This window comes from Astatotilapia calliptera, chromosome 10 (genome assembly GCF_900246225.1).
Source record: "Astatotilapia calliptera chromosome 10, fAstCal1.2, whole genome shotgun sequence".
Classification (NCBI taxonomy): domain Eukaryota; kingdom Metazoa; phylum Chordata; class Actinopteri; order Cichliformes; family Cichlidae; genus Astatotilapia; species Astatotilapia calliptera.
The window spans coordinates 13910660-13931437 of record NC_039311.1 but is presented as its reverse complement, the minus strand read 5'-3'; the positions used below and the strand labels follow the sequence as shown (position 1 = coordinate 13931437).

At 40.4% G+C, this 20778-nt stretch overlaps 1 protein-coding gene across 5 annotated transcripts; it reads left to right on the top strand.

Moving 5' to 3' along the window:
* The first annotated feature begins 83 nt into the window (after positions 1-83).
* LOC113030776 (zinc finger Y-chromosomal protein 1) lies at positions 84-9992 on the top strand. Of its 5 annotated transcripts, none has more exons than XM_026182479.1 (8): positions 84-621; positions 2929-3025; positions 3283-3600; positions 4801-4950; positions 5085-5213; positions 5306-5440; positions 5583-5726; positions 7041-9992. In XM_026182479.1, the coding sequence occupies exons 2-8, from the start codon at positions 2959-2961 to the stop codon at positions 8339-8341; spliced, it is 2244 nt and encodes a 747-aa protein (XP_026038264.1). In that variant the 5' UTR covers positions 84-621; positions 2929-2958; the 3' UTR covers positions 8342-9992. The 5 variants fall into 5 exon arrangements, with proteins under 5 accessions (XP_026038264.1, XP_026038268.1, XP_026038266.1 ...); XM_026182481.1 differs by lacking the exon at positions 84-621 and adding an exon at positions 654-677; XM_026182480.1 differs by lacking the exon at positions 84-621 and adding an exon at positions 804-1063.
* The last annotated feature ends 10786 nt before the right edge of the window (positions 9993-20778 follow it).

Sequence of the window (20778 nt, the reverse complement as noted above, 5' to 3'; positions counted from 1 at the left end):
GTTGTGCTGCAGATGTGGGGAAAAACAGCTATACTTGTAGGCTTAACAAAACTGCAGAAGTGATAGGTTCATTCATAAAATAGGGCAGTCGTCGGTTTGTTTAAATGTTGAAGCAATGCTCTCTATCTTGAGGTCATAGTTTAATTGTCCTTTTATTGTGATGCACTCTGTTGTTTGGCGCGAACTGACGTAGTCCTCAGTCAAATTATTTGCTGATACACCGAGCCATGGAGCATAAACTAATTAGAGTTACCGCTGCAACGCACGCTTTCACACGACCCGCGTTGTTCTTTAGATTATGGCCTGTTTGGTGCCTGTCGGGCTGATTTCCACCACAACCCTTCCGCATTTTCCTGCTGCTCTCGGGCTGTGACGTGTCGTGCTGACGGCGGCCTCGGAGCTGGAGGAGCGGGGGGCTGTAGCATGACAAGATCTGGCTCGAGACGTCCTGCTTTGCTTTCAGCGGTGCTCCTGAATCAACCCCTAACCCCTCCTTCTCTTCTCCTCTCCGGCCCGCCCAAATAACACAAAATTCCCGACTGAATCCTGCCCGAGTCTGGGGGAACCAGGCGGCCTGGGAAGCCGAGGAGCGGACAGAGGCATCCCTGCAGCACGAATCTGGTACGCGGCTCGTTTTTGTGCCAAAGGCGTCCGATTTCAGAGCTGTGTTTGCATTTGTACGTGCCCGTGGCCTTTTGTTTTTTACATGCATGTTGTATTTTAATTTATTTCTTTATTTTTTCTGAGAGGCCGCAAAGGGTTGGGCCTTTTCTTTTCTGGGCCGGGGCCTCAATAGAGGCCGTAATTGGCAAATCAGGCCTATCCCGTTAGCTAGCGAGCCACCCGGAAAAAAGGGATTGTATATTCGTCTGTCGTAGTTGACCATCGGCATTTGTTATCGATAGCTGACGGCTGATATGCAACGCACCATTCAGCCTCAGTTTCGTCTGACACCTTGTCGTCGCCGAGGAGTAGTTTAATAAACGTTAAAATTAGCATTCGTCCAGCAGTTAAGCTAACAAAATGGCGGACGCTTGTGTGATGGAAATTGGTTGTAGAAAAGGTATGTGTGTGTGTGGGTTCAGCCCTCCTCTCGCTAGCTGGCCGGTACAGAGCGACATAAGTGTGCACTTAACGAAAGCCTCGTTTCTTTGCATCTTTATCTTTTCGCATCTGTATGTGTGCGTGCAATCAGCCTTTTCTAAACGTCTGTTTGCACCGTGACAGTCGGGCTTTGCATGTGTAATCAGTGCTAATCTTCCTCCAGTGGTCAATTGAAGACATTGCCGTGAATCACCTCATCGGGATTTGTGTTGTGCTATAGATTTCTCGTAGTGTGTCCGATCGCCCGAGTTTTTAAAATTAATTATTTTTTTATGTGATGTCGGTGTCTTTTGAGCACAAGTGATGCGGGGTTGTGCCGCACATCTTCCTCACACCGTTGTCATATTTTTCCACCTGGAGGTGGGGGGATGGTACATTCAGTGGAAATTAAATGGCAACCCGGTTGCATCGTTTTCTGTTTACACCTCAGTGTTCCCTTGTGTTAGTTTCAGAGAGATATCTGTGTTGTTTTTCTTGTCCTACATTAGCTCAACTTTACCTCCATTTTTTGGGTGGGGAGGCGAAACGTGTATTTGATTCTGTTAACTGTAGTGATGCGGGCATGACAATAATGGCACTGGTCATTTTAGTTTCTGTCCGTTATCGCATACACGAGCTAACAGTGTAAAGCACATTTTATTTATTATTATTTTTTAATTTTGTGGTGTCCCTTTTAAAAATAGGTTAAAACCACAAAGCTGAAGTCGTGGGGTTTATGTGTGTGTGTGTGTGAGAATTAAAGGTCAAATAATTTGGATCTTCACAAAGAAACACTGCGTGAGCCAAGGCAAGGCTACAGCGCGATTTTAACCAGGGTTGTTCTTGATAAAGTTCGATTCAAAAGTTGGTTTATAGAGTACTGTGAGGTAACAATCAAGTCTTTGAAGCCTGATTTGGATGCTTGACGGCTTTTAATGCTCCAGGGCAGAGAAGAGCACACTTTCTATGGGACAAAACGAGAACTGAGGTTAGTGAGTGTACACCATGTTTACAGTATCAAGCCCACAGATGTCCATACATGCCCCGTTTGCTGTAAAGTGAATCTTGAAAGGATAGGCATTAACTGTTATGGTGGTAGCAGGGAATTGTGCAGCAAAGGCCAGTGATGGAGGAGTGTGGGTGACTGTAGAAAAGCATGGACTCAACCAAAGTGGGGGGAAAAAAGATGACTTTTAAAAGTTGATTTAATATACTTTATGCTTCTCTGTTGAGGGCTTCTGAAGTGGAGCATATCATAAAAAGTTTGAGAACCACTTTGTTAAGGAACTGCTCAAGCTACAGTACTTGTACAATGCCAGGCCACTGGTCTGTATCATGTGATTCACGTTACAGTGATTCAACAAGTTATACTAAGTCTTTTTTTGAAAACACGCTGGATGCCAGGCACATTAGGGGCTTCATGGGGTAGTGTGGAAAAGAAATGACACCAGCATTGTTGGGCTAACATTTGGCGATGTTGGCCACGTTTGCATTAGCAGCTCGTGTGGTAACTCTGACAAATTGAAATGGATTTAAAGCAGATTTGGGACATAAACATATGATTTTTTTTTTTTTTTAAATCTTTTTTTTTTTTTTTAGTTCCAGTGGCTTGAGGCTGTCAAAGCAGCAGTGCTTTCATCACATATCGTGTGTGTGTGTGTGTCCTGAGTAACCTGGAGTGGCTGCTCTGAGTGTCATACAGAAAAGCATAACCGTACACCTGTAAAATATTGTATAAGAAGGGCAATGGTGTGTAACAGCATTACAATATATAAGTAACCTATTATCTGCATACTTTTCTGCCTGTGCTTACTTGATACTAAGCTGTCTATCATTTGGTTTCAGCTGTCCAGTAACAAATGCAGTGCGAGGACAATGGATGAGGATGTCACCAGGCTTGCAATACATTCTGAAGAGCCTAAAATAATATTGCACGGATCGGGTAATTAGCAATGCTTATACTTACAGAGTACGTCTTGCTGGTATGAGAAGTACAATAGTACTAGCAGGATTTCTTTCTTTTTTGTGGATAGCCAGATAACTTTAAATATTTGAGTTAAAGTGTTGTTTGGAAGGAGATGACATGACCATCCAGAGCAAAGTCATATTATGACTGTATGACCATTTAAATCATTATCACACAATAAACCCTTGCTCTTCACTGTTATCTGGTTAACCATGCAATCCTGCTTCTTCTAGATGAAGGTGGTGCCGGCGGGCAGGAGTTTGTTGTGGAGCTTCAAGAGACTGTGTTGGTGTCAGAAGGCGAAGGGGAAGGCATGGCAGTTCACAGGTTCGCCCCAGACGAGCTTGTGATCCAGGATGCTGTTGAGGATGTGGTTTCTGAGTACGTGCACTGCGATGAAGATGAAGATGTTGCTGTAGAAACCTGTGTGATGGCTCTGGACGGTGAGGAGGAAGGTGTTGCCATGGGAGACATCCCTGAAGATGGGCTGGACCCAGAGCAGCAGGAGGACGATGACCAAGATGGCTGTGGAGATTATCTAATGATATCCTGTAAGTTTACTAGACTGTGCTGCATTTACACTTAGCATACATGTCTTTGGTTTGTTGTATTATTATTATTATTATTATTATTATTATTATTATTATTATCTGTATAATATCTGTCGCTTGGAGAGATGGAAAATTTATATGCATTTGCGGTGCATTTAAAAGGAAACATCCATGTAAATGACAGGACGAAAGGTTTAAATCTACAGTGTAGGCTAACATGCACCTTCCCACCTGCAGAAACGTAGACCTCAACAACTAATGTAAACACAGTTTATAGATTAGCACAGTGATAGTACCCCTGTGAAATTAAATCAATGGTTTTAACCATATGTAGCTTGCTCATTGTGCTGTGGCAGCCCAACTGCCATGGTGGTGGCAGATGGCTGCCCCTCCCTCAGCCTGGTTCTGTTAAAGGTTTCTACCTGTTGAAAGGGAGTTTTTCCCTCCCACTGTCACTCAGTGGTTGCTCATAGGGGATCGTATGATTGTTCAGCTTTTTTTATAAATAAAACTGAATTGAATGTAAATAAGCAAATCTTTCTCATTTTCAATGTGTTTTTGAATGTGTCAAGTTTTCCTTGTTATTATATATTGTACAAGTTGAAGCACTTATGTGTTTGGCTTAGTTTGCCTTAGTTACTTTGCACATCCAGCTACATAACTACTGCATGTGCACACCCCTGCTGGGGAAAAAATATCACACTTATAGCCACATAATGAGCTGAGGTGGTCAGTTTGTGTTTTTGTTTTTCCCAGGCTTATTTAAAATTACAAAATTGTGGACAGACACACTGTACAACTTCTTTCTCTTGCATAGTAGTAGTTTGCATTGAAACAAAACAAAAGATCAGTTTTTTTTGTTTTTTGTTTTTTTTGTGGGGGGGGGGGTGGACTCATTTACTCTAATTTCCCTGAGTACCCGGAGATTTTCTTCATAAATGCTATGAAGATGTTAGTTTGAAAAGGTGGAATTGAAGGGTTTTTTGTTGCTGTTGTTTTTTTTGTTTTTTATAAGCGATCATACTAAATCATGATAAGTTTTGATCTTTAGATTTAATATTTAGATAAGCTTCTTAAACGATTGAGTACCTTATTTGCACTCATTTCATGTAAATATTTCCAGTATGTCATAATTAAACTGCTACAAAGTCTCTGCTGGTGACTCTGTTTAATCAAGTCTGATGTGTGTCCCTTTGCTAGTGGATGAAGCTGGTAAAATGGTGTCTGAGGATGGAACAGAGGTGACAGTGGAAGGAGCTGTGGAGGACCAGGAAGTGGAGAAAGATGAGGATGGACAAGAGGTGATAAAGGTCTACATCTTCAAGGCTGATTCTGGGGAAGATGACATGGGTGAGTGGCAGTTAGCTTTCTGTTAATAAAAGAATCATGATAATAAATAATACTGGCTGAATCCTGCAGAAAGCCTTTCTATTTGGGTCTATTTTTCAGAAAGTAGAGAACTGAACTTAAGTTTCATTGTGCAGGAGAATCTGTTGACATCAGTGACGGGGACACAGAGAACGTAGCGTTAACAGAGTCTTCGGGCCATACGCTCAGAGAGAAGATGGTTTACATGTCTGTCGGGGATTCTCATCACAATCAAGGAAACCACGGTGAGTCATCTGGATGCAAGGAGCGGGGACAGCTGTCATGAAACTGAACGTCACCAGTTTTTTGGTTTTGTACCTGTTGGGCTCATCTACAGGTGGGTCCAAGGTGACTGATGAGGTTTATATGGAGGTGGTGGTAGGAGGCGAAGAGCCAGTAACTCACGACCGCTCGTATGACAGCGTGTCTCTAAGCAAGGACTTCATGCCTGTGGCCTGGGCAGCTGCTTATGGTCAGCACCCTTGTCTATTAAATTGCTTTAAAAACCACACTGGAAGCCTGTGCATCAACCACGTCTCTTGGTGTCCTGGTTAAGCTTTACACGCACCGGTTTTGTTTGTTTATATGCCAAAGACGTGCCGTTTTTCTCACAGGTGCAGAAGATAGTGAGAGTTGTGAGAACCGGAACGGTGCAGCCAGCGCGCTGCTGCATATCGACGAATCGGACGGGGTGGACGAAATCAACAGACAGCGCAACAAGACCAAGAGGCGGTCAGAGCCTCGACAAGTCCAGACAGGTGAGAACGGCACAAATCAGACACAGACTTCTCAGGCTTGTTTGGATAAAAATGAGGATTTGTCTAGTCTTTTTAGGACTGAATAGCAGAAGAGATGATGAAAGCAGTGGCTCTATCAGTAACAATTAATTTTGAGATATATTATAATAGTGAGGGTTTTTTTACACCAGTGCCCTTTTTTTTTTTTCTTTTTTTTTTTCTTAAGTAAATTAAGAGTGTGGTATAACTAAGCGTAGTTGTTATTTTCACATTGTTGGCTGTGCATATTTCTACAGTTTGTACAGCACCATCCAAACCAGTTCAGTGTGTTAGAACAGCGGTCCCCAACCCCCGGGCCTCGGACCGGTAACGGTCCGTGAGTCGTTTGGTACTGGGCCGCGAGAGTTGAGGCTCAGGTGTGAAATGTATAGTTTTCAGGGTTTTTATCGGTTTTCAGCGTCATTTTGTTATCGTTTACTTGGTTTTCCTGGGTCTTTTCACGTGTGTTATGAATAAATCTTCTTTTTTTCGGTACTGGTACTAGTTTTATTTTGTTGTATTTATCCGCGACACCTTAAAGGCCGGTCCGTGGCGCAAAAAAGGTTGGAGACCGCTGTGTTAGAAGCAACAATTTCTGCTGATCTTGTTTAATAGTTGTTAACGAGCAGCTTCATTGTGCATTACCGCCCACTCCTGGCAGTTGTAACACATTACATCCTAAAAGGCAATTATGAGAAAAACTGAGAAAATATGCAATTTGTATAAAAAAATAACTGCATTATTTATTTATTCTAAAATCATGCCTGTTTGTATTTGGCATTAGCACTCAATATAATACATAATATGATTTTTATTTTTTATAGTGGTTAGCACAGTTTAAAAGGGCTCATTGTTTATGACTTTCCTGCTAGCAACAGTTAACTAGTTTATCCGGTTTATTGTACCGATGGGCTGTTTTGATGACACCTCTTTATTTAAATACGATTGTCTCTGAGCAGTAAAAGCTGGTTGACATTGAATTCAGATTTTATTTGTACACTAAGCTTGATTAAAAGCACACAATTACTGTGTGCTGCTGCACAGTACATGTTCTACTTTTGTTGCTTTAATTTTCAGTTCAGTTCATATTCAATATTGTACAGCGAAACATTTAATTTATATATATAATTTCACCAGTATTGAAATACTGAAGATAAACACTGTTCTTCAAAAAAAACAAAAAAAAAAAAGATTCTGTTTATGAAGGAAATGACCAGCGATGTGGTCATTTCCTTCTCCCTTTTATTTATTTATTTTTTCTCAAATTGAATTTTAATTTTTTCTCTTTCTCTCCAGCCATTATCATCGGTCCATATGGTCAGCCTCTCACCGTTTACCCCTGCATGCTCTGTGGTAAGAAGTTCAAATCACGAGGCTTCTTGAAACGCCACACCAAGAATCACCACCAGGATGTTTTGACCAGGAAAAAGTACCAATGCACAGACTGTGATTTTACCACCAACAAGAAAGCCAGCCTCCACAATCACATGGAGGTGCATGCTCTGAGCAGCAAGGCCCCTTTCGAGTGTGAAATGTGTGGCAAGGAGTTCCACCAGCAGGCGGCACTATTTTCTCACAGACTGCAGCACCACCACCGGGAGCCCAAGAGCCAGCCACCTCCACCTCCCACCAAGATGCATAAATGCAAGTTTTGTGACTATGAAACTGCCGAGCAAGGGCTGCTCAATCGACACTTATTGGCAGTTCACAGCAAAAGCTTCCCCCACATCTGTGTGGAATGTGGCAAAGGCTTTCGACATCCTTCGGAGTTAAAGAAACACATGCGCACTCACACCGGCGAGAAGCCTTACTCCTGCCTGTACTGCGACTATAAGTCAGCCGATTCCTCTAATCTCAAAACGCACATCAAGACTAAGCATAGCAAAGAGATGCCATACAAATGTGAGCGCTGTTTCCAGACGTTTGCAGAGGAGGAGGAGTTAATGCAGCATGGATTAACGCACGAGGAGAATAAGACCCACCATTGTGCCCACTGTGATCACAAAAGTTCCAACTCCAGTGACCTGAAGCGTCACATCATATCTGTTCATACCAAGGACTATCCCCACAAATGCGCCGTTTGTGGGAAAGGCTTCCACCGGCCGTCTGAACTGAAGAAGCACTCGGTATCCCACCGTACTAAGAAAGTCCATCAGTGCCGGCACTGCAACTTTAAAATCGCAGACCCCTTTGTTCTCAGTCGCCACATCTTGTCAGTCCACACAAAGGAGCAACAGGCCTCACCTGAAAAGAGTGAGACCAAGAGGACAGAAACGCACACTCCTGCTGTGACGCCGAAAAAGTCCGGGCCCAGCGGGTCGAGCAGCTCTGGTCCGCCGGCAAGAGTTAGCGCGGCCAGCTTAGCCAGCAGCGTGACTGTAGTTATTGGCAAAGGACAAAAAGAAAGGCGGATTTACCAGTGCCAGTACTGCGACTACAGTACCGGCGACGCGTCGGGTTTCAAGCGCCACGTGATTTCCATTCACACAAAGGACTACCCGCACCGCTGCGAGATCTGTTCGAAGGGCTTCCGACGACCCTCGGAGAAGAACCAGCATATCATGCGTCACCACAAAGATGTGGTGCAGGCAGAGTGACTCTGACTGAGCCAAATACTGTGCCACAGCAAAGAACAATGTTGAAGCATCCGTCAGACCCCGACCACCGCGCCCTCGGCACGTCGCCATTCACATTGAAGTAGTGCGGAGTGTGTGTGCTGCACTCGGTCCATTCTGTTGTTTTGCTCTTTTTAAATCCTCGGCCTACTGTTTGTTCAGATATGTATACACGTGTAGATAACATTAATGCTCTGTCAGAGTTAGCAAACCAAGCCCCTCTGTAGACTCGCACTTTTAACTGCATGTCCCTTGGTGGTGACAGTGTGCATGGCAGATTGTGCAGATGTCTCTTTGTAGATACACTTTTTTTTTTTTTTTTTTTTTAACTTTTGCAAATAGCAATCAGTTCTCAATCAGAATGGTCCTAATTATTTGTCTTAAAAACAGATGTGTAATTTTAAAAATGTTTGCATAATTTTCTTAAAATGTATTTAACAGCAGTTTGGATTAACAACCTGTTTCCAGTAGCACTTGGTAAAAAAAGCGCGTGTGTGTGTGTGTGAGTGGGAGAGAGAGAAAGAAACAGAGGGAGCTTGAGGGACAAAAAAAGCAGCGCAGCCGTTGTGCTTCCTTTGCTCTGACCCGACCACTTTGTAACATAATGCTTCCTGGTGCGTTGACTAAACTCACAAATACAGGCAGAGGGGGAGTCACTCTAAGCTTCGTCGGCAGGGGGTTTATGCTCATTGATTTGCTACAAAAACACAGTGAGAAACTGGATGCATCATGTTGGTGAATAAGGTTTCACACGTGCACACAAATCCGAACGCTGTCACTTGCCCTCAATGCTTGGTTATCAAATGTCCAATATTTCTGTTACAAGTCCAAAAGCGTACTGTACGTTGTTCAGAACAAGTGCCCAAAGCTGTAGAGATGACACCCTCACTAACAGTATTATTTTTATTTTTATTTTTATTTTTTTTAAATTAACGCATTAATGCTTTCTCGGAAGTGAAATCCTTTTAATTTGACATGACTTTTTCTTTTCTTTCTTTTTTTTTATTTTTAAAATATGTGAAGAGAGGAAAATGTTTCCTCCTCAATTTCTTTTGAAAACTGATGAACTGTTCATAAAAAATTTTTTTTTGTAACAATTGACATATCTTTTAAATCACTGAAAAAGGGTAATCTGCAAGTATCAGTATGCTACCAATGTTAGACTGGGTTATAAAAAATATGCCAGATCAGTGTCCTAATATAAGTGTCTGGTCTAAATGAGAGTTGAATAGTATATCTGGTGCTGCTGTTATAAAACTAAGGACTGAACTCTGATTTCTCCTACACAGATGTACTTTTGCCTGTAGAAAGGGAAACATGTATATCTTTTTAGATGCAACTTCAGAAGACAGGTGCTGGTGGTGTACATGTACTTTTGGCTTTTTACATTTTTTTTTTTTTTTTCATTTTTTTGTTATCACCTGTGATTATCTGTTTTATATTTATTTCATTTACAAGTTGTTGTATAGTTAAGTGTAACTAGACTTCTATGGGACGTAAATTATTGTTTTGTATACAGATCTGTACAAAGCGTGTAGATGTAAACACTTGATTAAAAAGGAGATCTCAACTGTGTTGTTGTGGATGTACTTCAGCGTATTTGTTAAAAAAGATAATAAAGCAAAGTATTTTAGCTGTTTGGGAGTTTTTGTTTGCCAGCAAATAGTTGGATTCAATTCAGTTTTATTTATATGGAGTCAAATGATAACAACAGTTGTCTCAAGGTGAAAGGCCCTAGAATAGCCCCAGGTTTGGCCAGGTGATGCTCAAATGGAAGGAGTAATAAGGGGATCATTTATTTATTTATTTTTATAAAATCTGAATGTTTTGGAAGCATGATAATATTTTCACCCAGTCTCCAAGTAGAACTGCCTGAACTTGCAGTGAATACAACTTTACCGAACACAAGTGTAGAATGAGACATTTTGCCTTTTCATGCAATCTGTTAACAACAAAGCTTTGGCTGCCCTGTTGTTGATGGTGTAAGTCAGGTAGTGGTCATCATACTTCACATCAGCTATGCACAAGTCAGAGTGTCCACAGACTTTCAATAATAAAGCCAAGTAGATGATGTAAAAATAGGAATGGTTAAGTAGTGCATTCATAATCAGTTGTATGTGTCAACTATGTGGGCACCTCAGTCTTGTTGGGATGAAGGAAAGTTGTGTAACATGTACCATAAGGGCTTCAAAGACATCGTTTAAACAGTAGTCGTCTTATTAGTTATTACGCATCTCCTTTTAAATATTTACAGTGGCTTGCAAAAGTATTCGGCCCCCTTGAACTTTTCCAGATTTTGTCACATTACAGCCACAAACATGAATCAATTTTATTGGAGTTCCACGTGAAAGACCAACACAAAGTGGTGTACACGTGAGAAGTGGAGCGAAAATCATACATGATTCCAAACATTTTTTACAAATAACTGCAATGTGGGGTGTGCGTAATTATTCAGCCCCCTGAGTCAATACTTTGTAGAACCACCTTTTGCTGCAATTACAGCTGCCAGTCTTTTAGGGTCTGTCTCTACCAGCTTTGCACATCTAGAGACTGAAATCTTTGCCCATTCTTCTTTGCAAAACAGCTCCAGCTCAGTCAGATTAGATGGACAGCGTTTGTGAACAGCAGTTTTCAGATCTTGCCACAGATTGGATTTAGATCTGGATTTTGACTGGGCCATTCTAACACATGGATATGTTTTGTTTTAAGCCATTCCATTGTTGCCCTGGCTTTATGTTTAGGGTCGTTGTCCTGCTGGAAGGTGAACCTCCGCCCCAGTCTCAAGTCTTTTGCAGACTCCAAGAGGTTTTCTTCTAAGATTGCCCTGTACTTGGCTCCATCCATCTTCCCATCAACTCTGACCAGCTTCCCTGTCCCTGCTGAAGAGAAGCACCCCCAGAGCATGATGCTGCCACCACCACAGTGGGGATGGTGTGTTCAGAGTGATGTGCAGTGTTAGTTTTCCACCGCACATAGCGTTTTGCATTTTGGCCAAAAAGTTCCATTTTGGTCTCATCTGACCAGAGCAGCTTCTTCCACATGTTTGCTGGGTCCCCCACATGGCTTGTGGCAAACTGCAAACGGGACTTCTTATGGTTTTCTGTTAACAATGGCTTTCTTCTTGCCACTCTTCCATAAAGGCCAACTTTGTGCACTGCACGACTAATAGTTGTCCTATGGACAGATTCCCCCACCTGAGCTGTAGATCTCTGCAGTTCGTCCAGAGTCACCATGGGCCTCTTGGCTGCATTTCATTAATATTTTTCAACACACAGATGGTTGAATCTGTCTTCAGTTTACCAGGAGTTGGAACAATTGCACAAGTGCTGCTTATTACTTGCAAATGTGCCACAATTTCAATGGAAATAAAAAGGCTTTCCAGTGGTGTAAGGTTTATTGCCACAGAGCATTGTTACAAAAAAGAAAGTTTCAACCAAAAGCTAATTTTCTACTTTTTTACATAACACTGTTCTCTTCAGGACTTTCAGATATGAAAAGTATATTTATGTGGATTCACGTCTGTTTGCACCATTTAGTTATGAGCTGTTGCATCTGTGGATGCCAAAGAGAATCCTCACCCCACTTTGCAGTTATTTATTTGTAAAAAATGTTTGGAATCATGTATGATTTTAATTCCACTTCTCACGTGTACATCACTTTGTTTTGGTCTTTCATGTGGAACTCCAATAAAAATGATTCATGTTTGTGGCTGTAATGTGACAAAATGTGGAAAAGTTCAAGGGGGCCGAATACTTTTGCAAGCCACTGTAAATATGTTTCTTTCTTCACCCATATCACTGGAAAAATGCTTACCTGTTGACAGCGTAACCAGCCCACAATACAGCGTGTTATTCGGCTTATTTTACCCCGCTGTGCTTAGTTGGGAGCACCATTTTTTCCTGAAACTAAAAAGAAAATTACTAAGCTGCTCAGATATGTGTAGAAGGGCTTTCTAAACACTAAAATAATAAATCTGAGGCCAGATCTTTAAAATATTTTTGTTATGTGGTTCAAATGCAGATTTTTCTGAGTTTAAGAAGGACTTCTTTTACTATGACAGCATGACTTTTTACTTCTTTCTTTTTCAGATGTTCTATTAACAGGAATAGTGAAGTGCACTGAACATACCACTGGATAGCATCAGAGGAGTTTTCAGCACTCATATTTTAAGCTTAGTCAAGACCAGATATTTAAGGAGCGGCTATGGCAGCAGTTTGTTGCCTGATTATTGTCTCCTCTACAGCATTAACTCATGCACGCATCCCTGCAGTATTTATAAGTTTGCAAGTCTGACACAGAAAGCAAATAATTTATTTTGTCCTGAGTGAATGCCCCTTAAAACTCACCTATTTCAGACTTGCAATTTATATAGCAAATCTGCAACTTGATAGTGTTAAATAAAATGATTTTCTTTTAAACTTGAAGCTTTGAAAAACTCTCCTTTTTGCATTAGGACTGAAATTAATATGACAAAGACTCTTTTCAAATTTGTTTAGGCGAATAGAAAATATTTTTAAAGATGTATATGGAAAACATGTTGATGCAGAAACATTTAATGAAGCTTCTGAGCTATTTGTGTAATCTTCTCCTAAAGATCTCGGATAGATTTGGCCTTTAGATTGGGAATTTAACATCTCGTACAAAATTAAAGCTTTTAATTTAAGTTTGGTAGAATTCTATTTCAAAGACAAACAAGATTCTCTGCTAAGTTAATGACATCACACTCAATTTGCTCTATTAGATCAAAGGAAACAGATCAAAGGGGCACGTGACATCATCTCAAAAGTCCTTAAACAGGACCACCGCGTGCTCTCAGTATGTCTCAGAACTGTGCGATTCTTTAGGAACACACCGCGAGCCAACCTTTAGGAAAAAGATTTGAAACGTTCAGTGTATGCCACGAACACAAGTCCAAACCCTGATCGAATAGAAAAAAATCTTCATTGTACATTGTAAGAGCAAAGACAAGAAGAATGCAGAGTGTGCAGGAAAACCTTGATCCCCAGGAAGGAACCTCATCGGCCGCTGTTCGCCCTAACACAAAAGCGAAGCAGCCAAACCCAAAGCAAAGAGGGAAAAACCGGGCACCAAATGAGGTGACTTCATCTGCCAAACCAAAGGGTGAAAATAAGAATAAAAAGCAAAGAAATGCAAACCCAAACCCCAGAGCCAGAAACCCTGGACCCAATCGAGGGCATGGGCCACATCAGCCCAATCCCCACTTTAACCCCAATAATGGGCCTGGGCAGCATTGGTACAAGCCACCGTTTTTACCGAACCGAGGGCCTGTGCATCATCAGCCTGACTTTAGAACCAATGATGGACCATCTCAACCACAGCCTAATCCTCACTTAATGCCAAATGATGGCAAATGTCCATATAGTGAGACCGATGAAATGGCTGCACTGAGATTTCACCTGCAGGAGGCTCAGCACATGAGTAAAACCAATCTCTACAATATGACAGCAGCGAACCACAAAGCCTCTGCGGCTAAATCCCAAAATGATTGGCTTCGCCTAAAGCTACAGTGCTGCAGAGGAAATGCTGAGAAAACCATTCTTGAGCTCCAAAAACAACTGGAACAGGCTCGCAGAAGCAGACCCGAGGAGAATCTCACCCCTGATGTGCGTGAGGCTCCTGTTCAAGACAGCAACACAGCTGTCACAGCTGCAGAGCTGAGTGTGGACGCTTCAACACAAACTACAGAAGCTCCACACACAGACTCTACAGAGGTGAAAACTGTTCGGGAAGCTGAGTTGGAGGTCCAATGTAAAAAACAGCAGGAAGAGATCCAACAACTCCGCGAGCAGCTCCTCAAAACACAGAAAAACCTAGCAGAGGAAGTTGCAAAACGTAAAGAACAGGAAGAAAGAGCCCCCTGTGAGTTCGCTGAGCTCATAGTCAAACTCTGCCTCAGTGAGGCTGTTTGTGAGGCAAATAATTTGGAGGTCCAAAACGTAAAAGAAGAGCTGGAAAAAACCAGAGCTTTCTACCTGGAGATTGTAGAGAGGAAAAACCAGGAGAACACAACAATCCGCAAACAACTCAAGCAAACAGAAGATGAAAAGATCATTCTTCAGGAGTCGTTGCGGTCTCTGCAAGAGACAAGAAAGAAGGAAGAGACCGAGTCCAACGTTGGCAATCAGGATCATTCTCCAGCCAAAAAAGAGACCATAGATCAAAAAGAGACCAGGGTTAACGAAGCAGAAAATTCTCCAGCCCAAGTCGAGACACTCCAGGAGAATAAGCAAGAAAAAGAGGAGGCCAGTACTACCAAACCAGAAAATCCAGAGGCCCGAGATGACAACATGCCGAGAGAAAAGCCAAAAAAGAAAAAGAAGCACAACTGGTTTCTGAGACTGTTCACTTAAGTGACTTCAACTCTGTCTCCTATAAAATCAAAGTTATATACAACTAAAATATTAACAGTTACTTCAAGTCCCTAAACATCAATTTTAAAGCATATTTGCTTTAATATTTAGTTGTGTATACATTTGTCATCGGCTCCACCCCTCCCAACCGGTCGCGGCAGATGGCCGCCCCTCCCTGAGCCTGGTTCTGCCGGAGGTTTCTACCTTTTTAAAGGTAGTTTTTCCTCCCCACTGTCGCCAAGTGCTTGCTCATAGGGGATTGTTGGGTTTTTTCTTTAATTCAGTTCAGTTCAATTCATTTGTATGTAAATGCTGTTGAATTGAATTGTACGGTGGCCCCTAGAGACAAAGCACGTACAAACTCCAAAACACTTACAAAATCCAAAACACGTGCAAAATCCAAAACACATGCAAGCTCCAAAACACTTACAAAATAAAAAACACATGCAAAAGACAAAACACGTACAAAATATAAAAAACATGCAAAATCCAAAACACATACAAAATCCAAAACACGTGCAAACTCCAAAGCACTTACAAAATCCAAAACATGTGCAAACTCCAAAACACTTACAAAATAAAAAACACATGCAAAAGACAAAACACGTACAAAATACAAAACACATGCAAACTCCAAAACACGTACAAAATCCAAAACACATGCAAACTCCAAAACACGTACAAAATACAAAACACATGCAAAATACAAAACACGTGCAAACTCCAAAACACTTACAAAATACAAAACACATGCAAAATACAAAACACGTACAAAATACAAAACACGTACAAAATACAAAACGCGTGCAAAATCCAAAACACGTACAAAATCCAAAACACGTGCAAACTCCAAAACACATGCAAAATACAAAACACATGCAAAAGACAAAACACGTGCAAAATACAAAACACATGCAAAATACAAAACACGTACAAAATACAAAACATGTGCAAACTCCAAAACACTTACAAAATAAAAAACACATGCAAAAGACAAAACACGTACAAAATACAAAACACATGCAAACTCCAAAACACGTACAAAATACAAAACACGTGCAAACTCCAAAACACTTACAAAATACAAAACACATGCAAAATACAAAACACGTGCAAAATACAAAACACGTGCAAAATACAAAACACATGCAAAATACAAAACACGTACAAAATACAAAACACGTGCAAAATACAAAACACGTGCAAACCCCAAAACACACGCAAACCCCAAAACACGCGCAAACTCCAAAACACAACGGAAGTGCTCCAGGACGCTAGGGGCAGTGTTGAGCTTTTGTTACCTAGTAACTACACAAGCCAGGAAGTACCAATGACCGGATTTGGGGTCTGCAGCCTTAAAGGCCGCATTTTAAGGCTGATTATGTCACAGCGACACGACAAAGACTGTCCCAATTCAAAGGCTGCTCGAAATGCGGCCCTCAAATGTGTCCTTAATTTCCCTGAATTTTAAGGATGGGTCTGTGTAGCCTTCATGGCCCAACATATCCCAGACTTCATAGCGCGGCGGTGGTTTGGATAATTTTGCCGAAAAAAAACGGCGGAAGCAGAGCGGACGAAGAGTAAACTAACAGAAGTAAGTACTGAATATTATGTCACTTATTTATGCGCAAATGTTTTTATAATGAAGAACATTAAAACATTACTGTTGGCAACATGTCGGGAAAGTTATGTGACATTAGCGACGTTTGTACTAACTTGGTTTTAAAGCCTTCACTTCAAAATATTCGCCGTTCAATAGCTGACTTTAATCTTACAGAGAATGTGATGATTTTATGCGTAATTAAAGTCAGTCATGTCAGTCAGCTGACGGTTCACTCCTTAAGCTGAAAGAAAGATGCTTTAATCACAGGAGTCACACATGTGTCCACTGTACCATCTGGGAACTCTTCTTGTTTAGCACTCGTAATGACACAAACACTAAATCCTCCTTCTCTGGTGCTGTTTTGTAGCAGTGTGTACACCTGAGACTGTCACCTGTCTGTCCTGCACTCTCTCTCTGTTTCTTTCTCTCTGATTGTGGAATAAAAGTATGAACATGTATTTATAAGTCACACTTGTGTTTGAATCCTGCAGCTTATCACACATTTGATTTCTATGTGTGACACCTGCAAGTGTCCAGAGTGAGGACAGACTGAGGGACCCACTGCATTACATCATCTGTGAGGCTTTGCACCCCTGATGATCCACCAGGACAATCTCAGCAGTATGTGAGGAAGAGGAGGAGGAAGAGCCAGCAGCAGCTGACAGATGGAGAGAATAGACAGACTGTTCCCTGTTTGTGAAGGACTGCTAGAAAAGTTTAAAATAACTAATTGTCTGTCCTGAATCAGTCTTATTAGGTAATGTTCAAATAATGTTATCATCCCAGTGTTTTCAGTGTGAGAGAAAGTACTCAGGGCCTTCAAGTTACACACTATGAAAGGCAGCAACAAGTTCAATGTTCAGAAACCTAAAGTATGTATCAGCAGCAGAATGGAGCTAAAAATAAATGTTTGTTTCAGTTCTATGAAGCTTTGAGGATTTTGGATCAGTAGCACTGCTGTGTTTGTTGCATCATATTGCTGTAATTGTTTATATGCTTTATATATTCTGAGCTAAGTTGATCTATAGTGTTACATCATATTCTATAAGGATGTTATGTGTTTGTATACTTTCTGCCCAGTTTGACCAATTTAGCAGACGTCAGCCTGTTTAAAGCTCTGATATCTATTCTGTATGACTTAAAGCAGTTATGACATGGTCTGATTTTCTCACCCAATAAAGGAATATTTAATACATCAGTCTACTCTTCATTTTATCAGAAACATATATATACTATTATATATTGTACATATATTTATTAGTTTCAGATGTAGCCATTCTTGTATTTTGCTTGTTTACATTATTGTATTTTGCACAACTCTGTTGCTTGTGAAGCTCGCACACAAGAATTTCACTCACATGTGCTGTACCAATGTACCTGCACATGTGATGTGACAATAAAAGTGATTTGATTTGAAACAGCTCACAGCTTGTACATTTTCTTTTTACACATGTATGTAAGCATTTGAGCCAAATTTAGTAATGCCAACATACTGAAGGAACAACATTTGTCTCTTATATATGATACACCTATGCACTGTCAATATACATTTTGAACCAGCTGCAGATGTCAGAGTAACAACTGACTGACCCCCACATAAAGTGCGTTACAGTAGTCCACAGGGGAAGAAATAAAAGCATGGATCACAGTTTCAAAGTGCTGCCTAGAAAGAAACGATTTCACTCTTGCCAGTCGCCTTAAATGATAAAAATGGACTGGTCCAACTTAAAACCAAGGGCAGTAACAACAGGTTTAAAATAAACCTCCAGGGGTTCCAAATGAAAAGAAGAGGACTCACAGGGGCCACTGGGTCCAAACACCAACAAATCTGTTTTCTTTTCATTCAAATTTAAAAAGTTTAGAGCCAACCAAGCTTTAATGTCATCTAGGCATGTCAAGAGAGGTTTTATTCAGATGCCATCCTTCGGCTTCAGTGGCAAATAAATTTGGCAGTCATTCCTATATACTTGTCTTTGAGTGAAGATTTAAGGTGGTAAGACATGTAAATAACTGCAACTTGAATCTGTACTGAAGCTCAGTATTTGACAAAGAGTTCATGTTCACTGCTGTAATACCTAATAATGACTAATATAATAACCATAATATTGGCCATATTATATTTACATTACCAAAGTGATATGACTTTAGTCTCATGAACAACATTAGCTAATTGTTATTTACTAGCTAATCTTAAATGACTGTTCAGTACAGAAATGAAGCCCAAAAATCATGTTTTACTGTCCTGTGGTCTCAGCCTCAGATACTTATCAAATCACACAAAGCTCTTGTAGAAACAAACAAACAAATGAAAAAAAAAAATGTTCTCCTTCATTTCTGTCAAAAAAAGTTGTATGACACGTTTCCAGCTGTTAGTATCATAGTTGCTAGGCAACCTGGGAAGCGCAACGGAGACTAGAGCCCATGTGTTTGCAACAAACTTGCCGTTTATTTTACAAATCGAGCTCAACACTGCCCCTAGCGTCCTGGAGCACTTCCGTTGTGATTTGGAGTTTGCATGTGTTTTGAATTTTGTACGTGTTTTGCATTTTGCACGTGTTTTGGATTTTGTACGTGTTTTGGATTTTGTACGTGTTTTGTATTTTGCATGTGTTTTGAATTTTGTACGTGTTTTGGATTTTGCACGTGTTTTGGATTTTGCATGTGTTTTGGATTTTGTATGTGTTTTGGAATTTGCATGTGTTTTGAATTTTGTACGTGTTTTGGATTTTGTATGTGTTTTGGAGTTTGCACGTGTTTTGAATTTTGTACGTGTTTTGGATTTTGTATGTGTTTTGGAGTTTGCACGTGTTTGAATTTTGTACGTGTTTTGGATTTTGCACGTGTTTTGGATTTTGTATGTGTTTTGGAGTTTGCATGTGTTTTGAATTTTGTACGTGTTTTGGATTTTGTATGTGTTTTGGAGTTTGCACGTGTTTTGGATTTTGTACGTGTTTTGGATTTTGCATGTGTTTTGGATTTTGTACGTGTTTTGGATTTTGTATGTGTTTTGAATTTTGTACGTGTTTTGAATTTTGTACGTGTTTTGGATTTTGTATGTGTTTTGGAGTTTGCACGTGTTTTGGATTTTGTACGTGTTTTGGATTTTGCATGTGTTTTGGATTTTGTACGTGTTTTGGATTTTGTATGTGTTTTGAATTTTGTACGTGTTTTGAATTTTGTACGTGTTTTGAATTTTGTACGTGTTTTGGAGTTTGCACGTGTTTTGGAGTTTGCACGTGTTTTGGATTTTGCACGTGTTTTGTCTTTTGTACGTGTTTTGGATTTTGTATGTGTTTTGGAGCTTGTACGTGTCTTGGATTTTGTACGTGTTTTGGAGTTTGCATGTGTTTTGGATTTTGTATGTGTTGAGGAGTTTGTGCGTGCTATTTGGAATTTGTAAGTGTTTTGGAGTTTATACATGCTTTGTCTCTAGGGGCCACCGTAGGGAATTGAACTGAATTAAAGAAGATTTATAGGAGACAAAGTAAGTCACAGAGTGAACCAGGGTATTATAACATCTTACCCATAAAAATAAAAAATTGGATTAACCAAAACATCTGTTGTCTGAACCTGTAATTTTGTCTCATTTAAAACATATAAAAATGTCAAATTAGAACAATCTAACAGCATAAATAAAAATGTTTACATGCTACTTGAAAACTTTGTTCTGTGAATGATTTCCACTATGTCTGTACTGTTGATGCCTTTTAAAAGCATTCCTAATAGCATCTATCTAGTAATATGCCTTGCTCAATGGTTCTTGGAAGTATTAACAGTTTTTGTAATTTGCTTTATAAATTCAAATTCTACAGACTTATACTAGTAATCGCTTGTGCTACACGCAGAAGACAGGTATAGTCAGCTCAGTATCCAGTGGAAAGTTTTCTCTTTGGCATCCACAGATGCAACACCTCATAACTAAATGGTGCAAACAGAGGTGAATCCACCTAAGCAGCACTTGTACGATTGCCCCCCGGCTCCAACTCCCAGTAAACTGAAGACAGATTCAACCATCTGTGTGTTGAAAAATATTAATGAGTCCACACCGCATTTTCTTCTTAGTAATAGCCATGTAACAATAGAAATATAGAAACAGTAATTAATCAGATTACTAGTTACTGAAAAAAGTAACGGCCGTTATTCTCATCACTGATAATGACACGATTATTTGCATTTCCACTACTTATAAACTAGTGTCAGTATTTAATGATCAATATCCACAAATAAGAATTGGAAATAAATGGCACTGGATAAGCACAAATCTGACTGAGAACTTAAACTTCACCTTCATTTTTCTGTCTGTCCTGCTCACATCTCCAATGCTTGTACACGTTGTCATTAGCATGTCTTCACTCAGCCACTCCACATTGGCCACACCGCTTTACTAACTAAAACGCCGGTGTCGGCACGTAAGGACGCCGTCACAACCCGTCAACGACACTGAT

Bases quoted from the DNA above. Each gene is read 5' to 3' on its own strand.
- LOC113030776 (XM_026182479.1), top strand. From the start codon at position 2,959: ATGGATGAGGATGTCACCAGGCTTGCAATACATTCTGAAGAGCCTAAA. The intron at 5,441-5,582 runs GTCAGCACCCTT...TTTTTCTCACAG, and splicing joins GGCCTGGGCAGCTGCTTATG to GTGCAGAAGATAGTGAGAGT. The intron at 5,727-7,040 runs GTGAGAACGGCA...CTTTCTCTCCAG, and splicing joins GCCTCGACAAGTCCAGACAG to CCATTATCATCGGTCCATAT.